Raw genomic sequence first — 14,144 nt, 5'->3', positions numbered from 1 at the left:
CCAGTATTATGATAATGCCTCCTTTCTTTCTAAAGGCTGGTATCCTGTGGACAGTAAGCAAGGAACAGAAGTTAAATCACTAGTTTTAAAGGGAGAATACTTAGTGGTAGTAGGGAATATGATTGAATTATCTCTGGCTGGCTGGTCGAGATTGTGCTGTCACACCACACTACATTCTGATCAACTCCATTGAAGTCTGTGGAGTTACTCTGGATTTACAATGGAGTAAGAATAAAATCCCCATCCCTTTAATTTATTTTAGGTTTCAGAATGTTATTTGTAATTTAAACAGGCCAGAACTTCCCTTCAGGCACACCCATTGATTTCAGTGGACTGGACTAGGTAGATCTGTAAAGGAAGAGCTTAGACAATCACATTTTATACTCTCTGACACCTTTGAACACAAGGTCAGGGAACTTATAAATGCTGATGAACAGCTGAAGAGCAGCTCAGCTCAGCTAAGAGTATTTTGTTCCCTGAGAGAGCCTCTGGGTGCATATTCAGTCTTTGCACAGGAAGGGGAGATTTGGCCACTTCTGAAGAGTGTGATGCCTCCAAAAGTGGAAATAGCCCAGAAGCCTTCAGGGCCTGCTAAAATTCACCCTAGAAATTGGCCATCTAAGAACATCCTTCAGAGAGGGCAGAGGTCAGTGTGAAATGCTGGCGATTTGAAAATGTGTGAAGGCTCTAGGGTTCAAACAGAGTAGAACAGCCTGCCCTAAGAAATAAGGCAGGTGGGGCCTAATCCAAAGCCCATTGATACCAACGTGACTTGCAATGGTATGAAAATGTGTTTCCTCACAGCCTAATAGAATAGGGGCATGCAATTCTGAAGGTCCTCAGAACCTCAATTTTACAAACATCAATCTTACGAACAATCAGTTATATTAAACATTTTAGGAGGGAACAAAATGTCACATAGGAAAAGTGATGGCGAAGAACAAGTCAACATCCTTTCACATTCTGATGTCTTTGATGCATTAGAAATTGATTTGCCATGGTTTGAACAAAAATTAAGTGATGCAGTGTACCATACTGTAATTTATGCATCCTACCTATCATCATTATGAGATATTCAGTTTTATGAATTCCTTCATCCCCAATTAGTTTGTAAAATAGGGGTGTTACTGTACACTGTAAAATTGAGATCAGAATCAGTGTAAATATTACCTACAAACTACCTGCTGGAATATACCGCATATACCAATTTTGGTAATAGATTTTTACTAGTTAGGGTGAGAATGTGATCATTTTCCTTAAGATTGCATTGATGGAACTGATTCTCCTCTTACACCAGTGTAACTCTACTGACTTTAGTAAAGTCACTCCTGATTTCCACTGATATTACACCAGAGAATCAGGCCAAATGTATCGTCATTAATGACTCAAGTGTGGTGACGTCTGAAATCAGATTTAAACAAGATAAAATTTATAAAATTAAAAACAAATTCTCTTACACACAAAGACCCCTTTTCCCTATTCTGGCAGTTTAAAGGTGCTTTAAAGTGGGTGTGTATTACTTTTATGCCCATTTGAAAGCCCCTTTTACACTGCCAGAATGTGTAAAGGGGCCTTAATGTAAGTAACTCAGAACTCAAGCCACATGGTCCAAAACAGAATGTAGCTGAAATGTACACCCATCTAAATCATACAGGTAATGTCATAGAATCATAGAAGTTGTAGGACTGGAAAGGAGCTCAGTAGGTCATCTAGTCCAGTCCCCTACACTAGAGGCATGACTATGTAATAACTAGACCATTCTTGACAGGTGTGAGTCTAACCAGCTGTTTAAAATCTCCAGTTATGGAGTTTCCACAAGCTCCCTAGGCAATTTGTTCCAGTTCTTAACTACCCAGCGACTTAGGAAGTTTTTCTTAATGTCCAATCTAAACCTCCCTTGCTGCAATTGAAGCCCATTGCTTCTTGTCCTATCCTCAGAGGTTAACAAGAACAACTTTTCTAACTCCTCCTTGTAACAACCTTGTATGTACTTGAAAACTGTTCTCATGTCCCCCTCAGTCTTCTCTTCTCCAGACTAAACAAAGCCATTTTTTTCAATCTTTCCTCATAGATCATCCTTTTTTTTTTTCTATTTTCATTCTAATTTGAGAGTAAGCTAACAGGGTGATATATTGCAATGATAAATACTGGGACAACATTATTTTTTAGGTACAGAATCCTAAATCTCTAGAACATCTTGGCTTGCCTAATTGGGCAAGTGAACTGCTTGGAATATGTACAAAAGCCTTGGGAAATTCAGAAGATTGGGCATTGACAAAAAATTGAACAGTACTGAGCGTGCTTCTGAAACTTGCACAGCTGCAGGTGCTTTTTATGGCAATTGTAGAGCATTTTCTTTGAAAGTGGGAGGTGATTAAGCCGGTAACCACTTCCTAAGCGTAATTAATAGTATGACTGTTACACCTTAAGACCTCAGTTATTGATCTGTGGGTGCATATTGCTGACACCTAAGTGGTCATTAACTGTAACATTTAATAAAAAGACGTTAGTGTTTCATAAAATCTCCTTCACACTTGGCTCGATTTCTCTCCAAAGACCTTCACAAAGTCTGCAGTTTCATGTAACACAACCCTGTGTATATACAGTGCAGTATTTTTACATGGTGGAACTGTTCATGTTCCAGCATTTTACAAATGCTGCATTAGTGGAAGACTTGTGTGTGTAAATCTGTCTCACTAATGTATAATTCTCTGCATGAAACACCCTATCCCCTTGCCACATCTACCTAATCACAAGTTTTTGGCATAAGACCTAGTATAACACCTCCAGGATTGTTCTACAGAGCCTGAAGCATTGAAGATGTCTTAGAGTCACCAGAGAGGTGGTAAAATTATAGTACATCTGCCCTTCTCATTCCTTGGCATCAGCTGCTCCGAAGAGAAACTCCCTGTAATGCCAGTGAATGCCTGAAGCCCCAAGATCAAGACATATATTGTAAAAGAAATTCCAGCAGCACAGATGAAATCTGACTTCCCAAAGCTTTCTAAGCTACCAAACATACTAATAAGAGAGCCAAATCCTGAAGTGAATGAGATAATTTACCGAGAATCATGGTGGATTCTCCATCTCTGGCAATATTTAAATGGGTATTGGATTTGTCTTTTTAGAAAAAGATATGCTCTATTACAAAAGGAGTTAGTTGTGGGAGGGTCCCTGGCCTGTGTTATATTGGAGGTCAGACTAGATTATCACACTGGTCCCTTCTGGCCTTGGAATCTATGAAGTTCTCAATAAAAGTAAGGTATGGGCTTTTGTGTATCAACACTGCCCTCCACTGGAAGGAAGTTCAAATCGGCTCTAATATATGTGGCGGTTTTCCTCTAGTGGCTGGAGGCCTAAAAAGCAAGTAAGTAAAAAGACCATACCTTCCAGTGTTACTCCACAGTCCCAGGTTTCCATATCATGGCCCAAGAATTTCTAAAATATCCTGTTTTTTTTTTATTTCTTCAATCAGAATGTTCAGATTTTTTTATAAACTACAAATGAATGATAGTACTGATATAAAATGTTTTGTGCAGCCTCTTTTACGCTCATCACATAGCAAGTGTGTGTTTCACACTAACCATTATTCAAGGCCTAAGCTCACACATTGCAATATGAGTGTGGTGAGTTAGTAAGCCAGCCAAGTCGGTGCAAACCTCCTGCTCTAGCCCCTGGGGGCGTGGGGGAGATAGAGAGCAGGTACTTGCCAGTTCTCTGTCATCAGAAGCATAGCGAGAAAGTGCAGTGTGGATGCAGAAGCTGAGGTCAGTCTTTTTTGGATCTGCTCTTTTGCTCCAGATGGAGCTTTCTGACTCCCATGAAACAGATCAAAAGAAGAAGCCAGAATGCTGATCACTTGAGGATTTAATAATTTTGAAAAATGTTGCCAGAAAAGTGTCTTTTTTTAAAAAAAAATTGAAATATGGTTGCCCTACATGTACATCCTAATATTACTACAGCTGGCACAAATTCCTTTAGCTGTAATGGAAGAGATCTGAGATTTTTGCAGCTAAAGGTTCTAGGTTTTACTGTTGTCACAGAAAATAACTGTCTTTGGTCAGTAAAGTTCTTTCATCAGCTGGTCCTGTAATTCACAGATCATTTTTATGATTTTATGAAAATTCACTTCTCACCATCAGTCATTATCAGTTCATGCACATTGGATGATTGCTTTCACATCCAGCACTCAAACTGTTTGTCTTTGCTGAAATTTAGATGGCTTCTCTTTTGTTTTCTTTAAACTTATTATAAATGTACAGGTCACTGATATGAAATGAGAGAGATTGTCCAATAAAAGTAACATAATTAACTAATAGTATAATACTTATTCCTCCGTTCCTGTCCTGCTTCTGCTAAATCAGGATTTTTTAAAGCAGGCCCATAACAAAACTGTCAGCTTCTCTAGACTTGCAGCATAGCAGTCAAAGTAGTGAATGCTTTTATTTTGCATAATTCCTATGAAAGTCATTTTTTTCTCTCTCTCTCTAGATCCAGGCAGGAAGTTTTAATTATTTGAAGTGCTTGTATATAAATGATCATTTAATTTCCTGATACTGTCTCTTTCCTTACTTTTCCGTTTGATGCCTGACAGGTAACACAGAGATTCTGATGAGAAGGTGGAGACACATTCCTTAAAGAAAGAAAGAAATGTATAACTAGGAACAAAGGAGAAACAGACAACCCAGAATTACGATTTCCAATTCTAGTTTATATGGGCTACCTGTAGAACCGTTCTCTTCATGCTTGTATTTATCTACTCCATTTTCTTCCCCCTATGGCATATCATTTTATTTAAAGAGGCCTGGCAAAAATTACAAATTATAGACTTGATTCTTTCCTTTATACCAATGTCTGTCGCTAGTATCTTCATTGAAGTTAGCAGCTCCACCCTAAAATTGCTGTGAGGAGAATTAAGTCCAATGCACATTAGTGTGTTATTTACAACACCTTTATTGTTAGTATTGAAAGAAAATGAAAAATCATATGTACTTTTCACTAGTGGGGCTGTTTGCTTACTTTTTCCATTCCATTCACTTCACTTTGGCCATTGAGAGCAGACTGGTTTGGGAGTCTATAGACTTCACTGTTTACTTGCTATGTGTTAGCACAGTGCTCATCTATACTTGGTTTTCTAACACTGCAGAGGAATGTTCGATCCCTTGCCCTTCTCTCCTCATGGCAACAGTTTTCATTAAGGTCCTGATCCTCGACTTCGCTCTGCCCCCTTTGTACAGCACCAAGAGCACAAAGGGCATGGTGCTGACAGTTTGGGATTCCACTGGCAAGGGAAAGCCTTGCCAGGTTTACTCCACCAGTTCCTGGCCCAAAGCCCACATAGGGGTTCAAATATGCTTTTCTTCAGCTATCCTGGGCTAACAGAACAGACCCTAAATGGGTCATTATTGAGGTTGCTTGAATTTGTTCTATGGCCTGAAGTGACCCCCCAGCTGCCTCCAGGGCTGAGTGGAGGGGTGGAAGCAAGGTAGCAGAAAGCCACTTATGCTGGCTCTTACTTTTATCCACATCTCTCAAAAAAAGGGGGAAAAAAAAAAGAGAGAGAGAATATTTCTATTCATATTAAATAGTTTTTTAAGCAACCATATTTTGGAATTGTGACACACTGAAATACTACTGCATTTTTTTTTTTTTACTCCTGTATGCTGAACTCAATAGAAATAAAACCTGCTTTCACATCACAGAGGCCCTGAAAACTCCATTTTTGTGGTTCTACAGTAAAAAAAATTTTTTGAAGTATTAGGGAAATATTGAATTTTAGAGCCTGACCCTTGTAGCTGCTATGAATTCCAGACATAGAGCCTCTTCAGCACTGGGCCCGAAGGTGCTTCAATGTACAGAGAATTCAGGCAGCTGAGCATCTCACAAGTTTGGGCCCTAAATTTGTAAATTAATTACATGTTGCCATTCTGAACTAAACTTTTATTCCCATTTCTAGGTGGTCCCATCCTCTTGAAGTTTTAATAAACCTACTTGTGGCAAATATTGCAGGGCATGATAATCTCTTGTTTAAATTAATAATCCACTGATCCTTTATTCTTTTTGTCCAGGAGGTCTTACACACCCATTCAAAACCATGTCACAACGAGATAAATAGGGCCAGACTATCCACTGTATAAAATCAAGATAGCTCTGCTGAAGACAGTGAGTGGAGCTATGCCAAATGCACACCAGCTGAGGATCTGGCCTAAAGGGTTTTGTAAAACAGGCAAACTATTTTCACTGGTTCGCTAAGATCAAGTGTCCCAAATGCTTTTCCTTTAAGAAATTTGCTGAAGAAAGAACATAAAAATACCACTTGCATTGCATTGTTGTGGTTGCATTTCAGTGTTGCAGAGAGCTAGCACAGAAGAGGATGTATATTTATCTGACAAACATGATTTACCATTCAATGTTAAGCTTTTATTTAACATTAGATTCTATAAACATGTGAAGTGTATCCATTAAATGGCTGTTCTGATGCTCTCTTAATTTTAGGATATATGCACATTAAAGCAGACGTGGTGGAGAGGTTATTATGGACTCTGACTTTGAAGCATCATTGCACGCATGTACTGGGAGCCATAGTCACCTGCTTTAAGCTATGCGGAGCTGCATGTACATTTTATTTGACACTGTTCCCTGTGATGAGTACACTGATTGATTTGCTACACATCAACGTTGTGTGTGTAGTAAATTGCACTTTAAAAGGGATGCAAACCACTTGTTAGAGAACCTTCTGTTTCTCCTGCCAGTGAGTGAGTATCATGGGTGTGAAAAGTTCCCCACTTATACCCTCACTAATTCTGGAGCACCTACCCCGTGAAAAGTGTACTGAGGTGGCAGTGTGTAAATAACAGTGCTATAGCACAGGGATACTCAGACCTCTGTGATTCAAGAGCTAAATTAGCAATCAACGTTACCCAAAAGACCCACAGTAGTGTGAATTCATGGTTTCAGTTACTATTTTTAAATATTATTCTCACAACAAAATGACTGACCAAGTATTATTTTATCAACTACAATTGTATACAAGCCTCAAATTGCTATATCATTGATATTCAATAATATAGCTAATTATTGAATGTTAACTAATGTTAACCCTAAAGCAGTCATGAGGGAAAATAGGATGCCATCACAGGAGAAAGCCATCATGACTTTGATGCCATCCCATTCCATTATTTTCAAGCTCTTGGAAACACGTTTAAGTGTGTATTAGGGCTAGTCATCAAGTGTCTCTGTGGACCTCTCTGTTCAACTGATGTTGGAGAGGTCTCACCCACTGGAAGGTAGGTCTTTCTGAATTTCCCATTGAAAGTTTTAAGATAGATAGGCCAGCTCTATATAGGCTTCACACTTAAAAAAATAAGGAAGAGCGGGGATAGTGAACATGAGATGGTAGTGAAGGAGATCAGAAAGCAAAAAGGGAGGAAGAGAGAAATAGGGAGGTGATGGTGCAAAACCATCTCAAAACAATACCAGATACTTTAATGGTATATTATGTTTGCTCCTCTAGTCTTCTTGGCCATACAACACAAGTAGAAGTGCCTTAAGCTAAAAGCCAACATCTTTATGAAAACCACTAGTGCTTTTGCCCTTGCTGTATGATGTACCTTTAACATTCATATTTACATGAAGGGTATACCACTTGGGAGGACAGGATTCGTGGGGGAGGTAGGATGCCTCACAGATGGTTATCCTACATGATGGAAAATGTTCAGATATGAACCTTGTGCTCAAGTCTATCTCTGCAGGGACCCTCTGAAAGACAGAACACTGATGTGTTTCCTTTGTGGTTGTTTCAGTTACTTATTGGTAGAGATTTCTACCCCTGCAGCACATTTCTGGAAGTGCGCCACTACCAGAGCTGAAGGTTGTAGACTGTTACCAGCTAATGACAGTGGTAAAAAGAATGGCAGGTTCAACTGTGAGCCTGACCAGACGGAACGGCTCACAGTATGCACAACTTTTCACCTTCAAGTCGCTGGTTCAAATCTAACCCATTTAGTTACCAACTGAAAACTGCTACATTATGACTGTTCAGTGGGTTATGTTAAATGAGTTGAAACTCAGTTCCTCATGGACCTGTTTCTCCATCATCACAGTTTGCATTACTTGGTGCTTTCAAGAGAGAGGCCAAGGATTGAACAAGCATGGAGACAGAGCTACTTTCTCAACCCAAGATGCACTCTCTCCAGGACAAATCTGAAGCACTGTGGTGGCAGGGGTTTGAGAAAACTTGCAATGCCCCTGCCCAGGATGTATCTGCTTGCTAGCTAAATCATGAATTCTTTTCCCAAAGGCTGTCTTTCCAGCAAGCAAATTCGCTCACATAGTTAAATACTGATTGGGACTGAAAAGCCAAAGAGCCTATGATACAACATAAGTAACTGAATCAACACGTTCTAGGGTGAGCAGAAGATTGGAGGAAAACAATTTCTGATTTGAGGGGGTAAAATGAAACATTTTGTTGTCTAGAAAACATTCTAATTATTAGCCTAGGACATTTCTGAAATGTCCTTGTTTTCAGTCTATATTCATAATGAAGATGTTTCTCTGTCCTTTCTTCTCCCCTTCCCCATTTGTCCTTGAACTTGTGATCACGCAAGGAAACCACTGAGAAAAGAAGAGAATGGAACCAGTCGAGCTGAATATGCAATGACGTCCTCCCAGAACAACAAAACAGTTGATAATGCAGTGGTATAATCTCCAGGACCCCCACAAGACATGGGAGGTGTTAAACTTTAAAAGCACACACACAAAGTATGCAAGGTGGGTGAAATAAGGAAATGAAAGAAGCTCTGTGGCCATGGACTTCATTTCAGGAACAGTGCACGTATCAGTTATTCAGAGAAGAAAAGCAGACTGCTCTTCAGCCTTGCTGATTGTCAAAGGGAAGATAAACTTGCCAATCAGGGCTACCCAGAAAAAAAGACCTCACAAAGGCATAATCAGTGCATGCCACATCTGTTGAAAGCAACATCATGATGCCTCCAGCTTCTGTTCCCCCCCCCCTTTTATTTTTGATTATCCACAAAGAGCTGCTTAAATTGGGTCCTTTGATGTGAAGGTGATATGTCAGAGTGGCAGCAATTTATTATAAATGGGTCTGAGATTCAGAGGGTGGAAGTCTTCACCTGCGTGCTTCTCCAGCTTGTGCAGTGTTTTCTTTTACAAGCTAGAAGCTTCATAGTCTCAATTAACTATTATTTTGTTATTAGAAGGAAAGGGTTTTCCATTAATCCACCGAGCAACCAAAAATTGCATTAACTTGTGAGTTAACCCAGGAAATACAGCTGCAGTCTGGTGACTATGCAATTTCCATGGCTGAAGACTTTTCAAACAAAAGAAGTCAAAGTATGATAATTGGCAGTTAGCATAGCTTATTAAAGATAAGATAATATTAAAAGGTGCTTTGAACACAGTTACTTCATAATCAGCCTCTATTTTCCCCAACATATCCTTTATCTCCTAGCTTTAAACAAGTTCTAAATTTCTCCTCCTCTGTGAAGTTCTGCACATTTACTATATTTGCATCACACAGAACCATCAGAGAATCCCTCTAGAAAGGATTTTGTTTACAGTTTGGAGTGAATATTTGGGCTTGATCATGTTGAAAGGACTAGCAGCACTGGAAACTGAAGTCCTCCTTATCTATCCGCTGATCAACTGCTGGGGCAGAAAACAAGTGTCATTTCCTGAAGGTTTCGCATTTCCTGAGCTGGCCCACCAAGGACTTTGTAGGCCTGACTTAGAGGACTATTTACTAGTGACTAGTAAATCGGTGTGCCCCTGTTAGCTCAGTCCTCTGCATTTCCTGAGTAGAGACTGCCAATTGTGCCAAATTCTATGTGATAGCTTTGTGATGTACCTTTTTGTGACATGGATTGCAGATTATTAAAAGTGAAGCTGAATCCATCAGACTCATTTCACTTAGGATCTCAGGTTAGACTTAATCAGTAATCCCCTAGGGTAAAGGCCAGTGTTTTGTCTACAGTATTGCCCACCCCGACCTTCTGACATAGGATGTTTGGAAATATTATTTTTGTCATTCAATTGGTATGTCTCCATTTATCACTGTGCTGAAAGTATCAATGCAGTGAAAAGAAAGTTATACCACACTCCGGCTTCTCGTCTTGCTGTCAAAGCTTCAATAATACTTTGTCTCTGTGTCTTTGAAAAACTCAAAACAAGCCATTGCAGTCTCATTGAATAAAGTAACTGCACGTTGGCATTAAAATATGTCAGTACTGAAACATGTTGATATTTTTAGTTTTACATAAGGATGGGCCTGAGCTGCAAAACTTGGATCTGGATTTCGAACACCCCATTGTTTGAGGCTTTTCCATGTCTCATGGTTTCAGGGACGCTGTGAAATTTGGATTCTGAAGCCCTTCCCCAGTAAAGTTCCAGGGTACTCAGGTCAAGAATTTTGTTTCAGACCCATCTCTAGTTTTCTATTACCTACTGAATGGATAGGGTATATGTAAATATATGTATCCTTTCACTGACGAAACAAAACGCTGCTATATACCGTTGCTGAGGAATCTATGGAGTTATGTGATTATTTTTTCAGCCTGTCATCCCTATATAGCAATTTAAGTACATGAATATTATTTTTTAAATGTCAAGTCTTTCTTGAGGTGGAGTGAATGCAAATGCAAAAGTGAAAAGAAATAAGTAATCCTTCACCCCAAGAATATGATCATATATTTCCCTGCTGTATTTATATTGTATGCTTGCATAAAATACACTGATATATTTTTAGGTGGAAACAACAATAACAGAATTTACAATTTGAATCTACGGTCCCAAATACTCATTGCCTAAGGCAATCACCCCCTAAGTACTATAATAAAAACATGTTACTGTCTTTCCAGGGTTTCTCAATGCATAAGAATATTTGGTGTAGTTAATTATGTTTTGTCTTTTTAATTTTTTTTAAAAAAAATTCATATAACTGTGCCATAGTTTGAGACTGGTTGCATGCATAGCTGACAGTATATAGTATGATCATGGTCCAGACTCCCCATTAGCACCTTACCTTAATGCTCGCTGATTTTCTTTATTTCCTAGTAAAGCTTTAAAGACATGCTCTGTAAGGCCAAGATTAAAAAAGGGGGTTGCAGATCACTACGTCTATTAAAATGTATGTTTTTGCAAAAAATCTAAGCACAGGCCATATGGGCTTAATCCTAATCTCATTGATTTCAATGGAAAGAGAATCTGACCCATGACCTAAAATACAATCAAAATTTAACCCATGCTCCCTAAATTATTTATAGTGGAATGTGTGACCTGAACAGTGAACACAAAATGGAGAGGCAGCATGTTTCAATGGAAAGAGCACTGGACAGGGACTTTGGAGACCTGGGTTTTATTGTCAGTTGTGCTGCGGACCTGCAGTGTAATTTTTGGCAAGTCACTTTGCCTCTCTGTGCCTCAGTTTTCCCCGAGGGTATAACCGTACTTGCTTTCCTTACGACAGTATCTTGAGATATATAATGACAAGCACTGTATAGGAGCTAAGTAGTAGCCAGATTTGTGGACAGTTTCAATGAGCATACTAAGGCTCATGAATTGTAAATTGTTGTTCACCATAATATTGATCCGTTATTGCTGAATGTGCACCTCAATGCATTTAAAAAGCAAACACATCTAAAATTCTTTCATTGGTTGCTGGCCAAGTTAGGACAGCAACAGTTAAATAAGCAATTTCTCCTCTCTGCTTTACCAAAGAGACTTTACTCTGAACATTCACGGATCTTGCTTTTGGAATAGGTAGAAAATTCTGCAGGGATAATTCTGCTTTTAGAGTCCGGACTTTCCCACCTGCAGTCGAATACATTGCCGCAAAATGTAAGGGGATCTTGAGAGGGGCACTGGGAGAAATATACTGGAAGTGGATTCCAATCTTCAGAAAAGAGAGGCCAGTGAGGTGATGCCTTGGGGGACAACTTCTGAGGCTTTCTGATGAGTTCAGGGTTTTGTTTAAGACTGCAAAGCTTCAATAAAAGGGGCTTGTGTGTTCCCTTATTACACATTTAATTAAATATAAAAGGAATAGAGCAGCCTTGAGAGATCAGTGTTGCACTACAACAGTGACCCTGAAGAGCAGGAATTGGCGATTCAAAATAGAAATTCACAGGATTTAAAGTATATTTTTAGCCTCTAGAATGATAAAGTGTTGAAAGGCCCTGTACAGCTAGATACACCAGATGAGGATCTGGCTCATGATGTGAAGTCAAGGTGATTTACACTAGCTGAGGATCTGGCTCAGAGAGTTACGAGTTTCTAGATTTGCATTCCTCTGTTACTAAGACAAGACTTTACTTAGTGACTATAGCTTTAACCTCTAATCATGGTCAGACTTGCACATAAACTACCTGAATATTTTATGTCTGAGACAATAAAATGAATTAACTATGATTTTTTCCTTTTAAATCTAATTTTAAATAAATATTTGCAATTAGAAGACTCATAGCTGAGACCAGCTCTAAAGGGTCTGATCCTGCAAACTGCTGAGCACCCAACCCTCACTAACATCAAGAGAGTTGAAGGTGCTTAGTCCCTTGCTAACTCAGACACAACAAACACATGACTAGCATAGAGCCCAGACCCTGCTTAGAAGCTGCAAAAACAGACTATAAAGGATGGACAGTTCTATCGATTTAAGTTATAGAATATACATGTACAGACCTGATTCTCCACAGCCTTGCACTCTGTGTTGTCATTTACACTATGCAATGTGGGTAGAAACCTATTGTTCAGATTTGGTGGCATTTTACACTCACTTTGTAGAGGTATAAATGACTATGCATAGTGTAAGACAATGGAAAAATCAGACCTATTATAAATATATATATTTACAATACTCCCTGCATCTGTACAAACAAAAATATGATTTTATACTGCAAAGATAATGTGTTAAAATTAATGCATGAATGTAAATATTCTGAGATCTGCCTTCTTGACTGTGTACCACATGTACAGATGAAAACAAATATTGTTTATGGGAAATCTGTATCGGTGGTAAATGACTAAAGAGAAAAAAATCAGAATTAATGTTGTCATGTTTCTCAAACAAGCCATTAATGTATATTTAGAATTTAAGGATATTGCTCAATAAGTATGTTCTGTACCAAAAACTGTGTTGCATATACAGATTGTGCAGTACCCTATTTAAAAAAGCACCATAATTAATTTTTATTTTAAATAAAAATGTAATTATAAGTTTCTGTGTCTTGTCATTTGAGTAGCTGAGAATCTATATGCATCAAAGGGAAACAGAAAAACAGAATGAAATAAGTACATTTTAAGGGCTTTTCTAATGTCACCTATATTAACTACAATTGTTTAACAATATAGTGCCTTATGATTTCTAAAATTGTGGCTATTGTCCACAACTTGTATTTAGCGGGGTTCCAGTTACATCCTCTTCACCAGTGCTTCCTAGCCATGGATACATGCACTGCATCAGCCAAAATTTTGATGTGCCTATCTGTAGTCCCCATACCAGATGCTTAGTACCGAAACCGCCCTCTCTTGCCTTAATGACGAACCCACAATGCGACTTCTGTGCTGGACCTCACCTTTCAACTCTACACACTCTAATCCCCAACAGCTCTTAGACTAGGAGGCTGCAGGATGCGTACGAATGGGAATCAGGAACTTGTTACGTTTTTAGTTTCAGGGAAAAGTGGTGAAGTAGTAACTTTGTGGTAGAGCCAAGCAATGAAACTAGTAAAATGTTACAGCTGCCCAAAAAAGGGTTAAAACTATTGGCATTATCTGTCTGTTAGGCTCAGTGGTATCATATATGGGGGAAGTGTGAATAAATTCAAATGAGTATCTCTAACTTGCCTAATAAAAATACTGCTTATCTTGAGAGTACATTCTTTACCTATCAGATCATTATCAATTTATATTTGTATTAGCATAACTTTACATTTTAGCACTCATAACCATGAAAGGAAAAGTTATGCCAAGTTTGGGCCAATGCTTCAATGGAACTACATCAGCTTACCCCAGCTCAGAACCTGGCCATTTGTATGGAAGCATAGGGACTTATCTTCAAATATATAAGGGTCCTGGCTGGTTTTAATGCCCAAGAGAAGATTCTTGTGCAATACAAAAATGTATAATAG

At 38.8% G+C, this 14,144-nt stretch overlaps 1 protein-coding gene across 1 annotated transcript in view; it reads left to right on the top strand.

Annotated features, from left to right (window-relative positions):
- PRIMA1 (proline rich membrane anchor 1) overlaps nucleotides 1-9,113 on the top strand; it is a 76,910-nt gene extending 67,797 nt beyond the window's left edge. Inside the window, exon 5 of the mRNA XM_073350705.1 lies at nucleotides 8,607-9,113. Coding sequence (XP_073206806.1) covers nucleotides 8,607-8,703 — 97 coding nt within the window. The 3' untranslated portion in view covers nucleotides 8,704-9,113. The remainder of the gene's footprint in view (nucleotides 1-8,606) is intronic.
- Nucleotides 9,114-14,144: the final 5,031 nt, after the last annotated feature.

This window comes from Lepidochelys kempii, chromosome 6, assembly GCF_965140285.1.
Source record: "Lepidochelys kempii isolate rLepKem1 chromosome 6, rLepKem1.hap1, whole genome shotgun sequence".
In the NCBI taxonomy this organism is placed as follows: domain Eukaryota; kingdom Metazoa; phylum Chordata; order Testudines; family Cheloniidae; genus Lepidochelys; species Lepidochelys kempii.
Note: the sequence above shows the minus strand (reverse complement) of the source record. Positions and strands in the feature narration are given on the sequence as shown.